The sequence below is a fragment of the Scyliorhinus torazame genome, chromosome 1, assembly GCF_047496885.1.
Source record: "Scyliorhinus torazame isolate Kashiwa2021f chromosome 1, sScyTor2.1, whole genome shotgun sequence".
NCBI classification, from domain to species: Eukaryota; Metazoa; Chordata; class Chondrichthyes; order Carcharhiniformes; family Scyliorhinidae; genus Scyliorhinus; species Scyliorhinus torazame.
Window position 1 is genome coordinate 58,249,010 of NC_092707.1, and position 26,158 is coordinate 58,275,167.

The 26,158-nt window shown below is 49.0% G+C and overlaps 1 protein-coding gene across 1 annotated transcript in view; it reads left to right on the plus strand.

Moving 5' to 3' along the window:
• cfap251 (cilia and flagella associated protein 251) overlaps positions 1-26,158 on the plus strand; it is a 276,809-nt gene that overhangs the window by 236,986 nt on the left and 13,665 nt on the right. Inside the window, exons 19-21 of the mRNA XM_072495300.1 lie at positions 4,790-4,933; positions 17,250-17,478; positions 21,299-21,400. Of these exons, the coding sequence (XP_072351401.1) occupies positions 4,790-4,933; positions 17,250-17,478; positions 21,299-21,400 (475 nt within the window). The remainder of the gene's footprint in view (positions 1-4,789; positions 4,934-17,249; positions 17,479-21,298; positions 21,401-26,158) is intronic.

Consider the following 26,158-nt stretch of genomic DNA (forward strand, 5'->3'; position numbering starts at 1 on the left):
AAAGAAGACCAATCTGCGCAAGCGGACCCGAGAAAAACACGCTTCAGAAGTCAGACATCTCAGACGTGCAGTTAAAGGAAAAAACGCGCGATTCGGAAGATGACCGTTCTGCGCAGGCGCAGAAGAGTGCGCATGCACACTTGAAACAAGAGCGCACTCGAGACGAGGATCGATTTGCACATGTGCAATGAAAGTTTACGCATGACGTCACGAACGTGATGATGTGTATGCATTGTGGCCACGCCCACTTAAAGAAAAAATGCCTGGCAATCGGAAAACTATGTTTAAACTGCAGCAAACTGAATAAATTTGCTTCGCAATGCAGAGGGATGAAATGTAATCGAACAGCTGAACAAGAAATTTTCAGCTTGAAATTTTTTTTAACAAATCTAAAAACAAAGAAGATAAACTCAACATGACAGAAGATGAAATAGATTTGGAAGATATATTCCCTATGGATATAATTGAAAGTGTAGGCAAAGGTACACAGGAAATTTCAGAAGCTAAAAAACCAAACCCAATCACAATTGTTCCAAATCTCGACGATTGGACAATCTGACAAATGAACAACCAGAAAAAGAAGACTATGAAAGTCTTTCCACTGTATTTGCCAGTAAGGACGATAGTGGCGATACAGATAAAGAGCTACAAAAAGACAATGACAGTCTATCTACTTTGCCAGTAAGGACAACAGGGAACAAAAAGATACTGAGCAACAAAAACAAGACTATGAAAGTCTTTCCACTGTATTTGCCAGTAAGGACAACAGGGAAGAAACAGATACTGAGCAACAAAAAGAACACTATGACGGTCTATCCACTTTATTTGCGACGAGTGACGAAGTGATCACAAGTAGCATACAAGCTGTGCAGGACAAAAGCAAGACTGATAGATCTCAGCTGGATTGCACAAAGGCTGACAATCAGAGTGCAACAATGAACAGATCAAGTGAAAGCACATCGATTGTGAACAGCCAACAAGAAAATGAAGACATCTTGGACAATTCGACTCCAGATGAGGAGCACCAAGAAATCACAGATAAATCAGAACATTCAACAGGAACTGAGATCATAAAGTGCAGCGAAACATCAGATAATACGAAGGACACGGTTACTAACAAGTTTAAAAATGAATCAGCTAAGCAAAAAGGAACGGACCTTGAGCACACAAAGAGCAACTACATAACAACAGACTGTACACAAAGGTATGACTGTGAAACCGAAGGACAACCGAACAGCATAGTCCAATGCAATGACAAAAAAGTGTTTGAACTTGCAGTCACACTTGACAGACCATACAGTATGGAAAGCAATCCAGATGGCAACAGAACAAGGGACTGCAGGACTGTTTGTGAAACATAGCTACAGGTCGAGGTAACACGGACAAATGCGTGTGTAGACAATACAAAATTCACGTATAATGGCACCAATGTCAGGACGAACATGACATTGTATAGACAAAAAAGAAGTCATGCCAACAAATTTAATGAGTTGATATTTGTTCAAAGACCAGAAACGAAACAGGTTTTGAAGGGAAAGGAAACACGAAAGCAACGTCACAAGCACAGAAAGAAACCACGTCAGACAACAAACATGGTTCAACCATTCGAACATTTGATCGATTTGGACTGATGACTTGTTAGCACTGTAATACACTACCACACTGAAGACTGAGTGCATTCTCAAATTTGTGGACTGTAAAAAAAAAGTTTGAGCAGTTTAAACAATTGTTAACTAGTACTCAATTGCTTGTGATGAACAGGCAATGATTTTGATATATGTTTGTAACATTCTCCAATTATCTTGTGGACAAGAAACAGGAAGAAAGGGGAATAGTATGGCATGTATAGTTATTAGTAATAGAACAGGTTAATGCATTTATGATTAATACTGCATGACATTAGCATCAAAGGAAAATGTCTTAAACAAAGTGTAATAATTTTTCTTTAGAAAGAAAGGGAATGTAATAGTATCATAAATGAAGGCAATGCAAGAGTTAATGAAATGTATACAGACAGCCACTAGAGGGAGCTATTCCCATAAATATATAAGGGATGGGGCTAAGCCTTGTGAGATAGAAGAAGAACAGAAGAGTCAGAAAGAAGATAGTGAGGCATGAGAGAGCAGTTGTATACTTGGAGTTCTGCAGTTAGAGATACGTTGTTTAATATAGAAACCTTCTACTTTAGGAATGTGAATGAATCATAGAAAGTAGTGTAATAAATTTATAGTTTTATTTGTTAACAAAGCTTCTTGTTCTTTGTTCCAACACTACCCATCCACGCCATCCAGGTAATGCATTTGGGGCAGCACGGTAGCATTGTGGATAGCTTCACAGCTCCAGGGTCCCAGGTTCGATTCCGGCTTGGGTCACTGTCTGTGCGGAGTCTGCACGTCCTCCCCGTGTGTGCGTGGGTTTCCTCCGGGTGCTCCGGTTTCCTCCCACAGTCCAAAGATGTGCAGGTTAGGTGGATTGGCCATGATAAATTGCCCTTAGTGTCCAAAATTGCCCTTAGTGTTGGGTGGGGTTACTGGGTTATGGGGATAGGGTGGAGGTGTTGCCGTTGGGTAGGGTGCTCTTTCCAAGAGCCGGTGCTCTCGATGGGCCGAATGGCCTCCTTCTGCACTGTAAATTCTATGACTAATTCTATGACTAAAACAGAGAACACACACCAGCTCAAAAGATACCCTTTAGTAGTATGGACGGCTTTAAGGCTATTTAAGGGGTTCTATCACCAGGGCAATGAGCAGTGGTTAGAGAGGACACCCATCCTGAATCAGGGGAAGCACTCTGAACGTAGAGAGTTAGTGTGTACACTTGTGGTGGGGGTGGCGGGGGTGTATAAAGGCAAATCCATGGAGTAAATTTTGAACCAAACTTACACTCTGACTCAATCTGATGAGGGTAATGTTTTTGATGTCTGAACAATTCTATTCAAGGGAACTCATTTAGATAGTCCCCTATTGTCTAAGTGACTGCAGCCTTTTCCTCTGTGCAAAATAGGTGCTGTGTATGACAAACATTATAATTTAAACCAAGTCTCCTGGTTACATAGTTAAGAGTTTATATAACATATTTCACATCTTCAATGCATCTCAAAACACTTCATAGTTCCCAAATATTTATTGAAATATGTTCACTTTTATAGAGGTGTGTTTTATATAGGGAGCAGCCAGTTTGCATACATCAAGACCCCTCAAACTGCCGTCAGGTAAATAACCCGATGATCTGGATTTTTTTGTGGTGATGTTTGAGGGTAAATGTTATAATATAAAAAAAGATTCCCTGCTATTTGTTCAAAAACTATTGATGGTTATTTTATGTCCACCCGAATAAACATAATGGATGGCTATATTTAGTGCTCCGATAGTTTGTTGACCGGAGAAGGCTGACTTTAACTAATAAAACAGGTTCCTTATCTCCGGAACAGTATTGTAATTCCACAAATCTGTGGGACTACACCACCATCAGGATAAGGAACTCAGCTTTAGAAATGTAAATGCAGGGAGTTGGAGTACAGGCCTAGATTCCCTGTGATCCAAACTACATAAGCACTACTGTAAATGTAAAAGTACCTCGAGATCAAATCTGAATTCTGGAATAGCCACACATTCCCCCCATCATCCCCAGATCAGCCAAACTATTACTATTAGGGTTAACACATGACTGGTTTCTCTAAAGTCCTAGTCCAGGATTCTCTAAAGGTAAACTTGCAGGTTGAGTCCGTAATTAAGAAAGCAAATGCAATGTTGTCATTCATCTCAAGAGGCTTGGAATCTAAAAGCAGGGATGTACTTCTGAAGCTTTATAAAGCATTAGTTAGGCCCCATTTAGAATACTGTGAGCAATTTTGGGCCCCACACCTCAGGAAGGACATACTGGCACTGGAGCAGGTCCAGCGGAGATTCACACGGATGATCCCAGGAATGGTAGGTCTAACATACGATGAACGTCTGAGGATCCTGGGATTATATTCATTGGAGTTTAGGAGGTTGAGGGGAGATCTAATAGAAACTTACAAGATAATGAATGGCTTAGATAGGGTGGATGTAGGGAAGTTGTTTCCATTAGCAGGGGAGACTAGGACCCGGGGGCACAGCCTTAGAATAAAAGGGAGTCACTTTAGAACAGAGATGAGGAGAAATTTCTTCAGCCAGAGAGTGGTGGGTCTGTGGAATTAATTGCCACAGAGGGTGGTGGAGGCCGGGACGTTGAGTGTTCTTGATTTCTCAAGGAATTAAGGGCTATGGAGAGAGCGGGTAAATGGAGTTGAAATCAGCCATGATTGAATGGTGGAGTGGACTCGATGGGCCGAATGGCCTTACTTCCACTCCTATGTCTTATGGTCTTATGGTTGACTTATCATCTCTAAATTGACAGGGTTTGGAGATAAAGACAGTCACAGCATATTGGTTCAAGACCATGAAGGAAGATAAGTGGAACCTGGAGAACAATACTTAATTTCCATGTTCAGTAGATTGAGAAAGAAAGTGGCACAATAATTCTGTGGCACAATCTGTTGGCCATTGAATAGTGCCATAGTTTAATGTATTTGTGCCTTGATATTAACATCATAATTTCCATCTCTGCCACTTCATCGTGGCATTGTTCCAAGGCTCACCCAAGTAAGAAATATAGCAAACTCTTATTGAGCATAGGGTGTCATCTGCAATTCAATTTAGATCAAAAAGTATGAAGAAAGTGAAATTACATATACTATATTAGTCTCCTGTCACACTTTCTTTTGGTTCCAATCAATTAATATTTTCTGTTTTGATGCCCTATAAAGGAAATGGAGAACTATTTCTACTATTCACAGCTGCGTTTCCAACATGTCAGTACAATGGAGCCAAGGGAGGTGTCAACTCATATTCCAATACAGGAAATTCCATTTGTGATGAGAGCACTGGGGTTCTATCCTACAGAAAAAGAGGTACATTGTTCATGTTCACATCTGCAAAAATAACTTTCACTTCTAATATGTGCTGGTGTACAATTGCTTATAGACATGGCATTGAAGGCAGCCTTCCATCTTTGAGATGATGGTTCGCACTGTGGTGGTTGGCTTATTGTTAAACATTGCTGTGGCTCAGTCTCTGCTGCGTAAACACAGTATACACTATCTAATACAATGTCATCTAGATATATGTATATTTTAATATATTTTATTCCAAACACAATCAGTAACATATTCATACAACAACCCAATTTAACATTATTCAAACAGTTTGTCAATTTCTACCACTTTTCTCATCTAAACTATCCTGACACCCGTTCCCCCGCCAACCACCCCTCCCTCACCCGCTGGCGACAAATAGATCTTCAAATAAGGACACCGTACATAAAACCCCTCTTTCAATCCCGAGAGTGAACTTGATCTTCTCCAACTTAAAAAATTCATTTAAATCCCCGAGCCACGCCAAGAGCCCCGGCGGAACTGCTGACCTGCAATTCAATAAGATTTGCTGCCGCGCAATGAGAGAGGCAAAGACCACGACATCGGCCCCCCTCCCTCCAGTAGCTCTGGTAAATCCGAAACCCCAAAAATTGCCACCAAAGGGCATGGCGAAACCTCACCCCCCACTATCTCTGGCAGGGTCTCACAAACTGCTGCCCAGAAACCCCCCCAACTTTGTGCACCCCCAGAACAAATGGGCGTGTTTGCGGCCCCCCTCCCACATCTCTCGAATACATTCTCCACCTCCAGGAAAACCCAACTTATATGGGCCCTGAGTCATACGGGCCCTGTGCATTACCTTGAACTGCATACGGCTCATCCTAGCACAGGATGAGGTCAAATTGATCTGGTGCATTATTTCACTCCAGGCCCCCCATTTTCGTTTTATCCCCTTGACTGGCACCTTTTCCGTCTCCACAAACCAGCAGGAAATATCCCCAATCCACCCCTCCCCCCACTCATCCAGAATTAACAACTTATCTAACAGCGTGAGCGTTGACAGCTGATGAAGGCAGCTCCTTGCAAGCAAAATCCCGGACCTGAAAATATCTAAATTCGCTCCACCTTGGCAATTCAAACTTCTCCTGCAATTCCTCTAGCCTCACAAATCTCCCTTCCACGAACAGGTCCCTAACTTGTACCAACTCCCATACATTGCATCCATCCCTCCTGATATAAACCTGTGGTTCCCACATATTGGGGCCAATACCGACTTCTGCCCTATATCAAAGTGCCGCCTCAACTGATTCCAAATGTTGAGAGATGGTACAATGATGGGACTACTCGTGTGCCTACCCGGAGAAAACGGGAAAGGGGCCGTCATCAGGGCTCTCAAAATTGTCCCCACACATGAGGCCTCCTCCACCTGCACCTACTCTTTCCCCCGCTGTTACCAGACTCGTAAACGACTGATGGACTGATCTGATCTGTTCACACATCTTCTCTACTGAGCAGTCCTACTCTGTATGCTTCACCTGATGCCTATGTAATTACATTGTGTATTTTATGTTTGCCCTATTATCTATTTTCTTTTCTTTTTTTTTTAATAAATATTTTATTGAAAATTTTTGGTCAACCAACACAGTACATTGTGCATCCTTTACACAATATTATAACAATACAGATAATAATGACCTTTTTTATTTAAACAAAAAAAACAACAACAAATAAATAAATATTAAATAACAAAAATAAAAACTAGCCCTAATTGGCAACTGCCTTGTCTCAGGCCCCCCCCCCCCCCAAGTCCTGGGCTGCTACTGCTGCCTTCTTTTTTCCCCCATCTATCTTTCCGCAAGATATTCGACGAACGGTTGCCACCGCCTGGTGAACCCTTGAGCCGACCCCCTTAGGACGAACTTAATCCGCTCTAACTTTATGAACCCCGCCATGTCATTTATCCAGGTCTCCACCCCCGGGGGCTTGGCTTCTTTCCACATTAGCAATATCCTGCGCCGGGCTACTAGGGACGCAAAGGCCAAAACATCGGCGTCTCTCGCCTCCTGCACTCCCGGCTCTTGTGCAACCCCAAATATAGCCAGCCCCCAGCTTGGTTCGACCCGGACTCCTACTACTTTCGAAAGCACCTTTGTCACCCCCATCCAAAACCCCTGTAGTGCCGGGCATGACCAAAACATATGGGTATGATTCGCTGGGCTTCTCGAGCACCTCGCACACCTATCCTCCACCCCAAAAAATTTACTGAGCCGTGTTCCAGTCATATGTGCCCTGTGTAATACCTTAAACTGAATCAGGCTTAGCCTGGCGCACGAGGACGACGAGTTTACCCTGTTTAGGGCATCTGCCCACAGCCCCTCCTCGATCTCCTCCCCTAGCTCTTCTTCCCATTTCCCTTTTAGTTCGTCCACCATAGTCTCCCCTTCGTCCCTCATTTCCCTATATATATCCGACACCTTACCATCCCCCACCCATTTCTTTGAGATGACTCTGTCCTGCACCTCTTGTGTCGGGAGCTGCGGGAATTCCCTCACCTGTTGCCTCGCAAAAGCCCTCAATTGCATGTACCTGAATGCATTCCCTTGGGGCAACCCATATTTCTCGGTCAGCGCTCCCAGACTCGCGAACTTCCCGTCCACAAATAGATCTTTCAGTTGCGTTATTCCTGCTCTTTGCCACATTCCATATCCCCCATCCATTCCCCCCGGGGCAAACCTATGGTTGTTTCTTATCGGGGACCCCCCCAATGCTCCGGTCTTTCCCCTATGTCGTCTCCACTGTCCCCAAATCTTCAGTGTAGCTACCACCACCGGACTCGTGGTATAGTTCCTCGGTGAGAACGGCAATGGGGCTGTCACCATAGCCTGCAGGCTGGTCCCCCTACAGGACGCCCTCTCTAATCTCTTCCACGCCGCTCCTTCCTCCTCTCCCATCCACTTACTCACCATTGAAATATTAGCGGCCCAATAATACTCACTTAGGCTCGGTAGTGCCAGCCCCCCCCTATCCCTACTACGCTGTAAGAATCCCTTCCTCACTCTCGGAGTCTTCCCGGCCCAAACAAAACCCATGATGCTCTTTTCTATCCTTTTAAAAAAAGCCTTCGTGATCACCACCGGGAGGCACTGAAACACAAAGAGGAATCTCGGGAGGACCACCATCTTAACCGCCTGCACCCTCCCTGCTATTGACAGTGCTACCATATCCCATCTCTTGAAATCTTCCTCCATCTGTTCCACCAACCGCGTTAAATTTAGCCTGTGCAATGTGCCCCAATTCTTAGCTATCTGGATCCCCAGGTAACGAAAGTCTCTTGTTACCTTCCTCAACGGTAGGTCTTCTATTTCTCTACTCTGCTCCCCTGGATGTACCACAAACAGCTCACTCTTCCCCATGTTCAATTTATACCCTGAAAAATCCCCAAACTCCCCAAGTATCCGCATTATTTCTGGCATCCCCTCCGCCGGATCCGCCACATATGGTAGCAGATCATCCGCATATAAAGATACCCGGTGTTCTTCTCCTCCCCTAAGTATTCCCCTCCATCTCTTGGAACCTCTCAGCGCTATCGCCAGGGGCTCAATCGCCAGTGCAAACAGTAATGGGGACAGAGGACATCCCTGCCTTGTCCCTCTATGGAGCCGAAAATATGCCGATCCCCGTCCATTCGTGACCACACTCGCCACTGGGGCCCTATACAACAGCTGCACCCATCTAACATACCCCTCTCCAAAACCAAATCTCCTCAACACCTCCCACAGATAATCCCATTCCACTCTATCAAATGCTTTCTCGGCATCCATCGCCACTACTATCTCCGTTTCACCCTCTGGTGGGGCCATCATCATTACCCCTAACAGCCTCCGTATATTCGTGTTCAGCTGTCTCCCCTTCACAAACCCAGTTTGGTCCTCATGAACCACCCCCGGGACACATTCCTCTATTCTCATTGCCATTACCTTGGCCAGGACCTTGGCATCCACATTTAGGAGGGAAATTGGTCTGTAGGACCCGCATTGTAGCGGATCCTTTTCCTTCTTTAAGAGAAGCGATATCGTTGCTTCAGACATAGTCGGGGGCAGTTGTCCCCTTTCCTTTGCCTCGTTAAAGGTCCTCGTCAGTAGCGGGGCGAGCAAGTCCAAATATTTTCTGTAAAATTCAACTGGGAATCCGTCCGGTCCCGGGGCCTTTCCCGTCTGCATGTTCCTAATTCCTTTCACCACTTCTTCTACCGTGATCTGTGCTCCCAGTCCCACCCTTTCCTGCTCTTCCACCTTGGGAATTTCCAGCCGATCCAAAAAATCCATCATTCTCTCCCTCCCATCCGGGGGTTGAGCTTCATACAATTTTTTATAAAATGTCTTGAACACTTCATTCACTCTCTCCGCTCCCCGCTCCGTCTCTCCTTCCTCGTCCCTCACTCCCCCTATTTCCCTCGCTGCTCCCCTTTTCCTCAATTGGTGTGCCAGCAATCTACTCGCCTTCTCTCCATATTCATACTGTACACCCTGCGCCTTCCTCCATTGTGCCTCTGCAGTGCCTGTAGTCAGCAAGTCAAATTCCACATGCAGCCTTTGCCTTTCCCTGTACAGTCCCTCCTCCGGTGCTTCCGCATATTGTCTGTCCACCCTCAAAAGTTCTTGCAGCAACCGCTCCCGTTCCTTACTCTCCTGCTTCCCTTTATGTGTCCTTATTGATATCAGCTCCCCCCTAACCACCGCCTTCAACGCCTCCCAGACCACTCCCACCTGAACCTCCCCATTGTCATTGAGTTCCAAGTACTTTTCAATACATCCCCTCACCCTTAGGCACACCCCCTCATCCGCCATTAGTCCCATGTCCATTCTCCAGGGTGGGCGCCCTCCTGTTTCCTCCCCTATCTCCAAGTCTACCCAGTGTGGGGCATGATCCGAAATGGCTATAGCCGTATATTCCGTTCCCCTCACCCTCGGGATCAATGCCCTACCCAACACAAAAAAGTCTATGCGCGAATAGACTTTATGGACATAGGAGAAAAACGAGAACTCCTTACTCCTAGGTCTACTGAATCTCCACGGGTCCACCCCTCCCATCTGCTCCATAAAATCCTTAAGCACCTTGGCTGCTGCCGGCCTCCTACCAGTCCTGGACTTCGACCTATCCAGCCTTGGTTCCAACACCGTGTTAAAGTCTCCCCCCATTATCAGCTTTCCCGTCTCTAGGTCCGGGATGCGTCCTAGCATTCGCCTCATAAAGTTGGCATTGTCCCAGTTCGGGGCATACACGTTTACCAAAACCACCATCTCTCCCTGTAATTTGCCACTCACCATCACGTATCTGCCCCCGTTATCCGCCACTATAGTCTTTGCCTCGAACATTACCCGCTTCCCCACTTATATAGGCACCCCCCTGTTTTTCGCATCCAGCCCCGAATGGAACACCTGCCCCACCCATCCTTTGCGCAGCCTGACCTGGTCTATCAGTTTCAGGTGCGTTTCCTGTAACATAACCACATCTGCTTTAAGTTTCTTAAGGTGTGCGAGTACTCGTGCCCTCTTTATCGGCCCGTTAAGCCCTCTCACGTTCCACGTGATCAGCCGAGTTGGGGGGCTTCCCCCCCCCCCCCCCCCCCCCCCCCCCCTTGCCGGTTAGCCATCATCTTTTTCCAGCTTCTCACCCAGTTCCCACGCAGCTGTATCTCCCCCAGGCGGTGCCCCCCCGCCCATCCTCTCCCGTACCCACTCCCCCCTTTCCCCAGCAGCAGCAACCCAGTAATTCCCCCCTCCCACCCCCCCGCTAGACCCCCCGCTAGCGTAATTACTCCCCCCATGTTGCTCCCAGAAGTCAGCAAACTCTGGCTGACCTCGGCTTCCCCCCGTGACCACGGCTCGCACCGTGCGACGCCCCCTCCTTCCTGCTTCTCTATTCCCGCCATAATTATCATAGCGCGGGAACCTCTCCCTCGGCCCCGCCTCCCATGGCCAACGCCCCATCTCCTCTCCCTCCCCACCTCCCCCCATCACCACCTGTGGGAGAAAGAAAAGTTACCATACCACAGGATTAGAACATAAAACCCCTCTTCGCCCCCCCCCCATTCGCCCCACCACTTTGTCCAAACGTTCTTTTTCATAATCCACTCATTCCAATTTTTCTTCTACAATAAAAGTCCACGCTTCATCCGCCGTCTCAAAGTAGTGGTGCCTCCCTTGATATGTGACCCACAGTCTTGCCGGTTGCAGCATTCCAAATTTTATCTTCCTTTTGTGAAGTACCGCCTTGGCCCGATTAAAGCTCGCCTCCGCACTCCAATCTTGATAAACGCGGATCACCGCGTTCTCCCATTTACTGCACCGAGTTTTCTTCGCCCATCTAAGGACCATTTCTCTATCCTTAAAACGGAGGAATCTCACCACTATGGCTCTGGGAGTTTCTCCTGCTCTCGATCCTCGCACCATAACTCGGTATGCTCCCTCCACCTCCAACGGACCCGTCGGGGCCTCCGCTCCCATTAACGAGTGCAGCATCGTGCTCACATATGCCCCGACGTCCGCCCCCTCCACACCTTCAGGAAGGCCAAGAATCCTCAAGTTGTTCCTCCTTGCGTTGTTTTCCAGTGCCTCCAACCTCTCCACACATCGTTTCTGGTGTGCCTCCTGTATCTCCGACTTCACCACCAGGCCCTGTATATCGTTCTCATTCTCAGCTGCTTTCGCCTTCACGACCCGAAGCTCCTGCTCCTGGGTCTTTTGTTCCTCTTTCAGCCCTTCGATCGCCTGTAATATCGGGGCCAACAACTCTTTCTTCATTTCCTTTTTAATCTCCTCCACGCAGCATTTCAAGAACTCTTGTTGTTCAGGGCCCCATATGAAACTGCCACCTTCCGACGCCATCTTGGTTTCTGCTTGCCTTCCTTGCCGTTGTTCCAAAGGATCCGCTGCAATCCGGCCACTCTCCTCTCCTTTTTCCATCCGTGTCCAGGGGGAACACCCTTCTGGTTTACCGCACGGTGTTTTTAGCCGTTAAAATTGCCGTTGGGGCTCCTATCAAGAGCCCAAAAGTCCGTTCCACCGGGAGCTGCCGAAACGTGCGACTCAGCTGGTCATCGCCGCACCCGGAAGTCATCTATTTTCTTTTCATGTATGGAATGATCTGTCTGAGCTGCACGCAGAACAATACTTCTCACTGTACCTTGGTACACGTGACAATAAACCAATCCAATCCAATCCCTCTCCCCACCATTGTCTTGCCTTCTCCTCGCTTGCCACCCAATAATAGTTCAGCAGGTTTGGGAGCCCTAACCACCCTACCCGCCACCCTCTCTACAAAAAGGTCCTCCGAATCCTAGGCGTCTTGCTTGCCCGAACAAATTCTGAAATTAATTTATCCATTCTCCGGAAAAACGTCTTAGGACGGACTATTGGAAGGGACTGAAAAATGCAGGCCACGATTCTCCCAAAAATGTCTTTTTTAAAAAATCAACCAATTATTTTTTTTACACAATTAAGGGCCAATTTAGCATGGCCAATCCACCTACCCTGCACATCTTTGGGTTGTGGGAGTGAGACCCACGCAAACACAGGGAGAATGTGCAAACTCCACATGGACAGTGGCCGGGATTGAACCCGGGGTCCACAGCACCATGAGGAAGCAGGGCTAACTGCGCCACTATGCCGCCTTCTCCCAGAGAATTTCTAAATTAATTTGTGGCGGGTTTTTCAAGGGGCTTCCCAGCCGGCGAGTATTTCACCGCTATTCAATGACACTTCGTCACTTTTTTGCGCCCTGGGGAGTTTCTCACCGGTTTGGCCCAATGTAGGGCATGGTTCCCCAGCCTTGGTACACTCTCGCTCAAGCAAAATGAGTCCAGTGAATAACGGGAGAGGCCAAAAACGAAAACTGCACCAAGCACCGAACAGTTTGCGATGCAACCGGTCCGCTCCCATAGGCAAAACTGGGATCTCGCCGTAGCGTGGTGAGAAACCAATTATAACCACTTAAGACCTATTTCCACACAACTAACGGGAGCCACCCCATATCCAACGGCCTCCTGTCATTCAGCGACCTCCATAGCAAGTGGTCACGCTGGCACCGATTAGTATTCCTTTTGAAAAAAGTGAACCTGGCGGAAGGGCTTCTGTGGGAAGCAGAGGAGGTGAGTAGTCATCTTTGCTCACAGGCCAAGACCCTGAGGGTGCTGGGCTTGCTGCCCCTGTGTTTGGTGAAGGGTGGGGGACCATCTGCAAGGGTGGGCCACCATAGGAGGGAGGGGGGGGGGAGCTGGGTGAACAACCATTGAAGGACCACAATGCCAACCCCTGAATCGTGTGTACCCGTTCCGGGGGAACCCTTGTCCCTGCCTGTCAGCCCCAATGACCACCCATAACCCCCGACAACTTCTGAGGCTTCTGGCCATGTGGCTAAAGGCTATTGCTGATAGTGAATTGGCAATCGTGGTTAAGTGAGCACTTCACACACCCAAGTGGATTCCCGTGGATAGGCGGGCTATGTAGCATGTGGGAGTCATTGCCTAGCATCCCAATCACACCTTGATGCATGGACACTGTGCCTGAAACACTGTGGGAGGCAACACCACACATGCAGCAGCCTACATCCGAACACCCAGGGGATGGGACACAAGTTTGGGGACTTGTCCATGCCAGGGGGTGGATGCCTCGAGAGAAGGGCCAAGGGTTTGGAGGTCAGCCCGCTTTGCAGAAGAAAGTGATGAGGAAAGCATAATGGCTGTGCACAAGGGTGCCGCCCCCACCTTCCCAACCCCCACCCCCCCTCCCCACCTACCACCCCACCTCCAGTGCCCTCAATGATCCTCGATCTGCTTCGGCTTCCAAGCCTAGGTGTCTCCTGAGCATGCACATCAGAGGTGGAGACAACCAGCTGCTTACCTCATCCCGTGGCCTTCGATGCCCCTGGCGGGCATCCTCTGGCGGCTCGGAGGCCACCAGCACACTTGTTGGCGGAACATACACAACCATGCCGCCCTGTATGCTGACTGTGAGACGTGGCCTCATCAGAGGGGTGAACTCGGGGGAGCTGGTGCCCACCGTTGCTACTCCATGGGACAGGTGCCGGTTTGCACTCACGCCCTCTCCTCCCGCTCAGTGCCCATCGGGGACGGAGGGGCAACTGATTCAAGCTCCGGCAGCCCCTGCATAATCTGGCTCTGCCGGCTTCCCGAGGTCTGCACCATTGTGACAACGCCCTCGGCAATGCTCCTCAGTGACTAGGGCATGCTCTGCAGTGCCTTCGCAATGCCCACCTGCAACTGGGACATGCTCCGCATCGCCTTGGCCATTCCCATGTGAGAGCAGGACATGTCCCGCAGAACCTCATCAAGGTCAGCCTGATACTGGGTGACATCCCCAGCAAGGCAAACATTCGGCCAAGACCCTCAGCCATGGCCGTCACCGAATATGTGACGCCTTGGACACCTTCATTAATGGTGCCGATGTCTTGCACCAGACTCTCCACTGCGGTCCCCACCCTAGCAGTGTTGGCCTTGGTGCCACGTATTGCCGGCGACATCTCCTGTGCCCGTAACCTCTGGAACTCTTCCAAGTGGAGTGACGCTGACATCTCCCTCTGAATGTCCTGGGCTGCTCCATATTGTCTCCATCAGCTCTGAGTAACTCTGTTCCACAGACTCAGCATCAGGCTTGGACCCAGCTGGGTCCTGGGATCCAGCAGACCTCTGACTGCTGTCTCGCCTGGGGGTTCCTGCCTCTACCTGATGTACATCAGCAGCAGTGTGGTGCTCATCAGATTTTGCCCCCAGAAGCCTGTCCACTAACGTTTCCCACCGAGGTGCGTGTATCTGTGCTGGTGGAGGGTAGGGATGACAGCTGTGCCACGACTATTACGGTGGCATCCCCGGAGATCTCCTCCGAGGTGATCTCCTCGGAGTCAGGGGAGGGGGCCACCCGGGATGGGCTGGCGGCATCGGCTGGAGGACCTCCGGGAGAATGGACATGTGGTCAGTGGGAGAGATGGGTCAGTCAGTCAGTAAGGCAATAACAACTCATGTTTGACAGGTCCCCCAGGTGGAGCCCGTCAGTCTGGGCCCTCCCCCGGCGATTATGGGAGAACTTTTCCTGAGGAGACACAGAGAGGGAATTACTAGCCACACGCATGGTTCACAGTGGAGGAAGGGGAGTGTGAAAGGAAGGTTGGGGGGTTTGTAGGGGGAGAGGGTAGAGGGAGAGTTGGGGGATGGATGCTCCCGTGAGGACGGAAATGTCTCGGGGGGCGGGGGGGGGGGGGGTTGGCGTTGTTGGTGTTTACTCACTCGTGCTGCCCGGTGTAGGTCGTTGACCTTTTTCCGGCACTGGGGGGGCAGTCCTCCTGGTCACACTCCCAGCCAGTCATCGCCAGCTTGTCCCAGGCAGCACTGGCTGCCCTTTGGCTAACCCTCCAGGACCCTCGGGGGAAACAAACATCAAAACTAGCACCCGGTCCAGCCTCGAGTCCCCAACCAGTTCAACTGATCAATCAAACTTTGCAATTGCTGTCTCTTCTTTAGAGTTATCATTCTGCAAGGATCTGGCACATTAACATGGGACACACTATAAATTGGATTGCTAATTTTTAATTTTTTAAAATTTAATTTAGAGTACCAAATTAATTTTTTTCCAATTAAGGAGCAATTTAGCGTTGCCAATCCACCTACTCTGCACATCTTTAGAGTGTGGGGGCGAGACTCACAGACACGGGGAAAATGTGCAAACGCCACACAAACAGTGACCTGGGGCCAGGATCACATCCGGGTCCTCGGTACCGTCAGGCAGCAGTGCTAACTACTAAGCCAACCCTGAGCAAGTGCAGCTTAAGTGCTGCTCGACCTTGTTAGCTGGGGGCTGGCGAGTGAGGTGCCGGTGAATCGGCGGGCCAGCCTTCATTTGCGGCGAGAAGCCCGTGGGGCCTCATTGAGTGGACCAATTAGCATTGAATAATGTTGCTAGCTTCGCTGGGCCGAGCGCTGGGAAACCCGCTGCAATTCCCGCTTGCTCCAACACTGTATCTAATATTTTTAGAACTGGGGAGCTGAACGCAGAGATCGGGCCGCCATTTTGAAAGGGTGTCCCTCTCTCTAAGAGAACTTGTGGGTCCCCCACATCCCCTACCCGTGTGGACAATGTCATCCTCTGCACATATGGGCACTACCCCCCCAAGTAAGGACAGCCCGCTATAGGTTCCCTGGGGGTCCCCCCTCATCAGGCCCCCTCAAGCCTCCTTACAGCACTCCCTCCCTTCCTCACCCCTCCAACATCCCAGCGGCCCCTACTTATCAGCCTTGCACACACCCATTCTTCACACCCCCCTCCAACCTTTCATGGGTATGGCCCTCTTCGCCCCCTGAGACTTGGGCACCCTTGCAATGCCACCCTGACAGTGCTCCTGCCAGCTTGGCAGTGCCACCTGGGCACCTTTGCACTACGACGCTGGCAGTGCCAAGCGGCCCACATTCCACTGGGAGGCCCAGGGAGCCACCCTGCACTGATCCTGACCACCCAGGGGTTTCTGATGGCCCAGTAGACCCCTGGGTGCCGTTCCGCCTGGTCCATGTTTGTGTGGACCAGTACTGAACGGCACCTGACTGCGGCCTCGCTGGGGAGGCCAGTGGATCCCACATTGCCGGTGGATACCAGGTAGGTTCGCCTAAGCTGGTTTAAAACTCACTTTGGCACGCGCCGTTTGGTCCCGCCCCTTGTGGCCGTGTTTCAGATTCCAAAGCCTCGCGGGACTTGGGTGAATCCCGCGAGGCGTGAAGACTGTCGGGATACCTGAGAGAGGGCTCTCCCAACATTCGCACAGCGCACCATGCTCAAGCAAGAGCGCAACGCGGCTAGTGGATCACTCCCTAAAAAATACCTCGGCAAAACATTCATTTTTACAATTTGTACTTTCCCCGCAAGAGACAGTGGCAAGACGTCCCACCGCTTCAAATCCCCTTTGACCCCCTCTAGCAGACTGGCCAGGTTTTCAAAAAATAAATTTAGAGAACCCAATTCTTTCTTTACAATTATAGGGCAATTTAGTGTGGCCAATTCACCGACCCTGCACATCTTTTTGGGTTGTGGGGGTGAGACTCACGCAGACACACGGAGAATGTGCAACCTCCACACGGAAAGTGACTTGGGGCCGGGATTGAACCCGGGTCCTCGGCACTGTGAGGCAGCAGTGCTAACCACTGCATCACCGTGCCGCCCTAGTTGAACCACATCTTGACCACCGGACTGATGCCTGTGTGAAATGTCGAGAAAAGGAACCAGTGCATTGGGAGTGAGTTTCCATTAGATAGATGGTATCATTTGGTAATTTTGATTGCTTTCATCTCCAGATTGAAGACATACTGAATGAGGTGAAGTTCAGTAAATATGTGGATACAGGAAAATATGTGACACATATTGATCTAGGTGAATTCATTAAACTATATATAAACCATCGACCGGCTTTTGGCATAACTGCTTCTCAGCTGCAGCATACATTTGATGTTCTTGGCTATGACAATGAGAATGGAGAAAAAGCAATTAATTTAGGAGAATTACTGCAACTATTGCAAAATGGAGGTGAGTCAAACAAGTGTAAATTCAATGATTGTAAAACAAATCGTTTGATCATTACCAATTTGCTGTTTTTGGGTGCTTACTGCGTACCAACTGGCTGTCACATTCCCTACATTACAACACTGGCTACATTTCAAAAGTATTTATTGGCTATAAAGCGTTTCAGATGTGACCACGAAAAGCACTATATGAATGCAACTCTTTATTTAGAAATGAATATACTAATACAAATATAGGGAAGAAATGTGGAAGCATTACAGCAATAAATCTAGTCTTATGGCACTACGGAAAACCACATAGTAATAACATTCTCCCCCCCCCCCCCCCCCCCCGCAATGTTTTTATTTTTAACTTTCTCCTCATCTCTCCTAAAGACACTGAGATACGTTTTAAACTTGTGGGAGCCTTATGGTATCTCATCCAAGTATCCGTTGTTTGCAGGTGAATTTAATAAATGAGTACAGGTAAGCTATTCCACTCTGGAGCACCTTGAATGCTGAATTTAATTCTGCCCGGCTCCATATCGATACAAGGCTTTTGAAAAATTACTTTGTGGGATGTGAGCATTGCTGAAAAGACTAGTATTTATTGCCCATTTGTACTTGTCCCGTTTGCTCTCTTGAAGGCGAGTGCCATCTTGAACTATTGCAGTGTATGGTGTAAGTTAGGGAGGGAGCACCAGCATTTTGACCTAGCGATAGTAAAGGAACAGTGATATATTTTCAAGTCAGGATGGCGTGTCAAATTTCTGTAGATATTGTGAGGATATCATGAAGCCCAGCTTTGACTCTTGTCCTGTTCTTAAAGCACGAGAGAAGCCGAGCGCAGTCCTTTTCTCAGCAAATGCTTCTTGGGCAATTCCAGAACGATTGCTAGATAATGAAAAGGATCAGGTTCGCCTGCTAAATATTTGCACTTTCCTTCATCTAGAGATACTGGGCTATTTGTAGCATTACCATTCCAACGGAGATGATCTGATTTTGGATAGCCAAGGTTCCAAAAAGAAAACCTTAATTTGTGCCTCAGTTTGGCTCAGTGGTAGCACTCTTGATTTTGTCAGAAAGCTTTGGGATCAAGCCTCACTCCAGGACTTGAGCACATTATTTGGGGTGACACTTCACAATAGTAGTGGGGGGTGCAACATTGTTGGAGGGCACAGCTTCAGACTGAAGGGACAATCCTTTAAAACAGAGATGAGGAGGAATTTCTTCAGCCAGAGGGTGGTGAATCTGTGGAACTCTTTGCTGCAGAAGGCTGTGGAGGCTGAGTGTCTTTAAGACAGAAATAGACAGGTTCTTGATTAACAAGGGGATCAGGGGTTATGGGAAGAAGGCAGGAGAATGGGGATGAGAAACATATCAGCCATGATTGAATGGCGGAGCAGACTTGATGGGCCGAATGGCTTAATTCTGCTCCTATGCTTATGATCTTAGAAACACCCAGAGGCTAAAAAAAACACAAAGTGTAGTTGTATAGCTGGCTGTTTCTCGGCACTGCAGCCGCCGAGAAACACCCCACTGTGCGCCCAAAACTAGACATAGATTTTTTTTCTGTTGAATCACACCCGCTGACTCTCTGTGAACATAAATTCTTCCTAATATGTACTCTGTTTCTTGCTTTTTGTATACATATGAACCTCACAACAGCAGTGCTCTTCAAATAAATTACACATGTAGAGTGCTTTGAGATTTTTCTAAGTGACATGAGAAGGTGTATACAAATACACACCAATCTTTCGTTCTTATTTGTATAACTGAGTATTAAACTGTGCACTTACGCATGGAACCATCAGGGGAGCTATCAGCTCTGATTTTAATTCTACACTGTATTGCATTCCTGAGCAGAGTCATTGAAAACAAGCTGGGCACAATACCACTCTACTTTTTTAATGTGGGTGTCACTGATGAGACCAACACTTGCTGCCCATCCCTGATTGCCTTTGAATAGAGCTAGGCCATTTCAGAGGTACAGAATCAATCACATTGTTGTAGGTCTGACATCATGGCCGCGATTCTCCGCTCGCGCGACTCAGTGCCCACGCTGTCGAGGTTCACGACGGCGCGAAACGGCCCTGATCTCGACCGATTCAGGGCCTGAAAATGGGCTAGGATCGGGGCCGCGAGAAACTCGGGGGGGTGAGTCGCTAAAGCAGCGTTGTCAGCGCGCGCCGGGCATTGGCGCCGCATAAAAGTGGCGCCGCATCATCCGCCGCCTAACTGGCGTCACCCGGCACCAACCCGCGCATGCGTGGTTGCCGTCCTCCCCGAGGCCGCCCCGCAAGAAGATGTCGGATGGATCTTGCGGGGTGCGGAGGTCCTCCTTCAGAGTGACCGGCCCGCCGATCGGTGGGCACCGATCGCGGGCCAGACCCCTTTTGAGTGCAACCCCGGTGAAAGAACCCCCCTCGCCCCCCCACAGGGCCCCCCCCCAAGCGTTCCCGCCGACAGCGACCAGGTGTGGATATTGCCGGCGGGAAGTCGTCTTTTTGGCCAGGCCACTCGGCCCATCCGGGCAGGAGAATAGCGGGTGTAGCAGAGAATCGCCATTTTGGGTGTCACAGGCGATTCTCCGGCCTGTGCTGCGCAGAACTCGACGGGGCTGTTCCCGCCGCTTGGGTGCATCGTGGGAGGCCGTCGGACCGGCGTCGCGGGGAAAAATGGCGCGCCAGGCAATTCTCCAAACCGGCGCGGGAGCGGAGAATCGCCACCCATATGGAGATCCAGCCAAGTAATGGTGAGAGATTTCCTTCCCCAAAGAACATTACTAAACCAGGTGGGTTTTTACAACAATCAATAACAGTCATCATGGTCAAAAGACTGACATTCAATTCCAGATTTATTAATTGAATTATCAATTCCACCAGCTGAAGTACAGTAGGTTTTCTCTTATACTTTTGCGTGAAAATTTAGTCTGATTTGTTAACAATTATACATGTGAAATTTCTATGGTAATCCATTAGATGGAGCTGTGTGTGTATGGTCAGTTGATATTTTTGGTTTTGTGCAGAATAGAAAGTTCACATCACATACAAGAAACAAAAACTACTTTCCATTAACCAGTTCCTCTGTTCACACGCACAAAAGAATAAATTTACCATTGTCCCAGATGTATAAAATAAGTAAACAGTTACTAATATTTTCATAAATGTGTGGATTTGGATGCACACATACATAAAATAAAGTACAGCTCATGCCTTGCTTAACAATGTAAGTGGTAAAGCTGAATTAAAAAGTTACATTTTTGTTAGGTGCATAATGTAAGCAACAATTAAAAAAAAAATTATGACAGTGATTCCAACTCACTTATTGCAAAAACAATTAGTAGGAATGGTTTAGTAATACCACATTTGTCACTGACTTTAATTATTAAAAGTGCAAGTGCAGGGGAAATGCGGTGGCGCAGTGAGTACTGCTGTCTCACGGCACCGAGGTCCCAGGTTCGATCCCGGCCCCAGGTCACTGTCTGTGTGGAGTTTGCACATTCTCCCCGTATTTGCGTGGGTTTCACCCCCACAACCCAAAGATGTGCAGGGTAGGTGGATTGGCCACGCTAAATTGCCCCTTAATTGGAAAAAATGAATTGGATACTCTAAAAAAACTTTTTAAAGCATAAGTGCCATGGAGTCCCACCTCGTCCATATAATTATCAAATGTGTTGAAAATACAAAGATGGAAATTCCATTTGAGAACCTTCCAAAATAATTAAAATTAAATTATAAGAAAAATGTGTTTTAAGTACCCGCTGTTGATTTGGTTGTGCTACTTGTGCATCTTTTCAGCATTTTATAAAATCCTGCTTTCCTTTATTTTGTCTTGCTTTATAGGTGAATGCATGGCTGAGGAAGAGGTGGCAGAGTGCCTTTCCACACTACTAGGCTTGAATCCAGAGGGAGGAAGTTCTGAATTGATCTCCTTTGATGCAACAAGTATCATATACACATGTTTAGATCATTTAAACTTCTCCTTTGTCCTTAAATTAATTTAGATGGTTTAACTGTAAGAATCTTTACTATAGGATTTCTATTCAGTAGATTATTCAATACTATTTGTTAAGTGCTGCGTTCTGGTCTAATGTTGGCAAGGATTATTTGAAACTATGGGCAGAATCTAATGCTGCTCCTGGGATTTGGAAAGGATGTGGAAGGAGGCACCATTTTTATGTAATGTGCTTGGTATTGACTCAGTGCTTATTTAAACCTTTTAGCCTTAATTGTGTGGGAGGTGAAAAGTCAGTTTCCCAATGGCGGGATGAAAGTTGGGGCTTACGTTGGCACCGTGTTAAAGATGAATGAATGATCCCAATGGCAAGTGACGGGAACCAACTTTCAATGCAGTTCCATCAATTTCTGGAATTCACTTAAACTTATTTCAGGACAGTTCCGTGATGTCCCAAAGCAAAGCTGAAATGTTGGGCGCAATTCTCTGGCCTCGTTACGCTCTCCCTCGAGCAAAATGAGGCCGGTGAATAGAGATGGAGGCTGAAAACAAGAACCATGCCAGGCGCCAAACAGTTTGTGATGCAACCGGCCTGCTCCCGTAGGCGAAGTTGGGATCTCACCGTAGCATGGCAATTATCACCACTTAAGCCCTATTTCCAAACAATCAACAGGAGCCACCCCATATCCAACGGCCTCCCATCATTCATCGACCTCCCCAGTAAGTGGGGCTGTCGCCGATTAGTAATCCTTAGGAAAAACGTGAACCTGGCGGAAGGGCTCCTGCGGGGAGCCGAGGAGGTGAACAGCCGTCTTTGCTCACAGGCAAAGAGCCCGGGGACGCTGGGCTTGCTACCCCAGTGTTCGATGGGGGAATGAGGGACCCTCAGCTGGGGGTGGGGGACCCTCCGCAGGAGTGGGCCGCCATGGGACGGTGAGGCGCTGGGGGGTAACCGGGAGGCAATCGCATGTGGCACCACCATGCCAACACCTGGATCGTGTGTACCCATTCCTGGACAACCCTTGTCCCTGCCCATCTGCCCCATCGACCACCCATAACCCCCACCGACTGCCGAGGCCTCCGGCCATAGGCTGAAGGCTATTGCTAATAGGGAATTGGCAATAGTGGTTAAGTGAGCACTTCACACAACCCAAGTAGATTCCCATGGGTGGGCGGGTTATTCCCCCTTTACCGTAAGCATTACATACAGGTTTTAAGATTAACATGGATAGGGACAGCATGGTGGCGCAGGGTTAACACTGCTGTCTCACGGCGCGAGGTCCCAGGTTCGATCCCAGCCCTGGGTCACTGTCCATGTGGAGTTTGCACATTATCCCTGTGTTTGCGTGGGTTTCACCCCCACAACCCAAACATGTGCAGGGTAGGTGGATTGGCCCCGCTAAATTGCTCTTTAATTGAAAAAAATGAATTGGGTACTCTAAATTTATTTTAAAAAAAAGATTAACATGGGTCACAAGGTACATCTTAAACTACAATGGTCACATTAATACAAAGTCCCTTTTAAGCACACGGCTGGTTTTGCACACTGGGCTAAATCGCTGGCTTTTAAAGCAGACCAAGCAGGCCAGCAGCACGGTTCAATTCCCGTACCAGCCTCGCCGGAACAGGCGCCGGAATGTGGCGACCAGGGGCTTTTCACAGTAACTTCATTGAAGCCTACTTGTGACAATAAGTGATTTTCATTTCATTTCAAAATGGCTGTGAACTAAGAACAAAGAAAAGTTTAGCACAGGAACAGGCCCTTCGGCCCTCCAAGCCTGCGCCAACCACGCAGCCCGTCTAAACTAAAATCTTCTACACTTCCGGGGTCGTATCCCTCTATTCCCATCCTATTCATGTATCTGTCAAAATGTCCCTTAAACGTCACTATCGTCCCTGCTTCCACCACCTCCTCCGGCAGCGAGTTCCAGCATCCACTACCCGCTGTGTAAAATAATTGCCTCGTACATCCTCTCTAAACCTTAAACCTATGTCCCCTAGTAATTGACTCTCTACCACTCTGTCTATGCCCCTCATAATTTTGTAGACCTCTATCAGGTCGCCCCTCAACCTCTGTCATTCCAATGAGAACAAACCAAGTTTATTCAACCTCTCCTCATAGCTAATGCCCTCCATACCAGGCAACATCCTGGTAAATCTCTTTTGCACCCTTTCTAAAGCCTCCACACCCTTCTGGTAGTGTGGTTAAATACACACACTCCACACTGAACCTAAGTTAGTGTCCTCAGAAGCCCCCAGATGATTGTCACATGAGAGTTTCCAAACTCCACTCCCAAAAACACGCTTTAAAATCTTTGTTCACAATAGCTAAAGGAATAGGGTATAAAAATAGGGAAGTGTTGTTGCAACTGTACAAGGCATTGGTGAAAGCACACCTGGGATACTGTGTACAGTTTTGGTCCCCTTATTTGAGGAGAGATGTAGTTGCATTAGAGGCAACTCAGAGGAGTTCACTAAATTGATTCCAGAGATGATGGGTTTGTCAAGAGAGACAATTCAAGCCTACACACTATCAAGTTTAGAAGAATGAGAGAAGATCTAATTGAGGTATAGAAGTAGGAATTAGATATAGCTCTTGGGGTAAATGGATCAAGGGAGAGAAGACGGAATCAGGGTTTTGAACTTGATGATCAGCCATGATCATAATGAATGGCAAAGGAGGTTCAAAGGGCCGAAAGGCCTCCTGCTTCTATTTTCTATGTTTCTATATAGCATGTGGGAGTCATTGCCTGGCATCCCAATCAAACAGTGATGCATGGACACTGGGCTTGAACATTGCAGGAGGCAACACTACACACGTAGCATCCTACATCTGAACATCCAGGGGATGGGACACAGCTCCGGGGCCATGTCCATAGTGGGAAGGTGGGTGAGTGCTGGGTGAGTGCTAAGGGGATTGGGGGGGGGGGATGCCTGGAGAGATGGGACAAGGGTTTGGAGGTTGCCACGGAGAGATGGGACAAGGGTTTGGAGGTTGCCACGGATAGCGGAAGAAAGTGACAGAGGCGACATACTGGTTGTGCACAAGGGTGTTTATTGTGTTTACCAATTCCACACATTTCTGATGGTGCCGTCCCTCTCACCCCCTACATCTCCCCCCACCCTCTCCTGGTGCCCTCAGTGATCCTCGATGTGCTTTGCCTTCCTAGCTCTACTGCTACCTCTAGGTATGTCCCCAGGATGCACATCAGAAGTGGAGGCAGCTAGCTGCTTACCTCGTCCTGTGGCCTTTGATGTCCCTGACGGGGGTCCTCTGGGGCTTTTGGGCCAGAGGGCCCCTGCTCACTTGTTGGCGGTGTTTGCCGTGCCGCCCTGTTCAGGGTGTTGACTGTGAGATGCGGCCTCACCAGAGGGGTGGAACTCGGGGGAGCTGGTGGCCACCGTCGCTGGGCCACCCAGTGCCTCCGCCTCCTGGACAGTGCCCATAGGGCCCTGGGGGTCACCTTGGGATACAGGGGCAGCTAGTTCGAGCCCCAGCTGCATCTGCACATCTGGCTCTGCCAGCCCTGGCAGCTTCCCATGGTCTGCACCATCATGCCGAGGCCCTCGGCCATGCTCTTCAGTGACTGGGACATGCTCTGCAGCACTTCATCAAGGTCAGCCTGCGTACTGGATAACATTCCCCCACCGAGGCAGACATTCTGCCGAGACCCTCAGCCATGGCCGTCACCCTCAGCCATGGCCATCACCGACGAAGCGACGCCTTGGACACCTTCGTTCATGGTGCTAATGTCATGCAACAGGCTCTCCACAGCGGTCGCCACCCGAGCAGTGTTGGCCACGCATTGTCGGTGATGTCTCCTGCTCCCGTAGCCTCTGGGACTCCTCCAATTAGCAATGGACCTGCTGGAGTGTCACTGACATCTCCCTCTGAATGTCCTGACTGCTCCCTTTCATCTCCATCAGCTCCAAGAATACCTCTACCATAGGCTCAGCATCAGGCTGGGACCTCCGACTGCTGTCTCGCCTGGGGGTTCCTGCCTCCACCTGATGGGCATCAGCAGCTGTGTGGTGCTCACCAGATTGTGCCCCAATAGCCTGACCACTAACATTTCCCACCGGGGTGCATGTATCTACGCTGGTGGAGGGTGGGGATAGGTGGTCTCGTGGGAGGCTGGAGAGGGTGCCACCCAGGATGGGCTGGCACCATCGGCTGGAGGACCTGCGGGAGAATGGACATGTAGTCAGTGGGATAGATGGGTCAGTCAGTATGGCAAAAACAGCTCACGTTTGACAGGTCCTCCGAGTGGAACCCGGTGGTCCCTCACCTCTGCGGCGTCCGCCAGCCTCTGCTTGGTGACCATCCCAGTCACCTGCAGGGTTCCTTGAAGGAGGTGAGGATTCTTAAGTCCGGTATCCCACCGCCAGTCTGGGCCCTCTCCCGGGAATTCTGGGCGAGCTTTTCCTGAGGAGACATGGAGAGGGCATCATTAGCCACATGCGTGGTTCACAGTGGTGGGAGGAGGGGTGTGAAGGAAGGGTTGGGGGGTTTGAAGGGAGAAGAGGGTTGGAGGGAGGCTTTGGGTCGCTTGAAGAGTTGGGGGAGGTGGATGCTGGTGTGGGGTGGAAATGTCTCGGCGCGGGGTCGGGGGGGGGGGCGGTGAACAAGTCGTTGTTAGTATCTATTCACTCGTCACCTCTCTCCTGGCCTCCACTGCTTCTAGGAGCCTCCCCAGATCTGCATCCCGAATCTTGGGGCCGGTCTCCTGGGCGCTATTGTTGCGAGC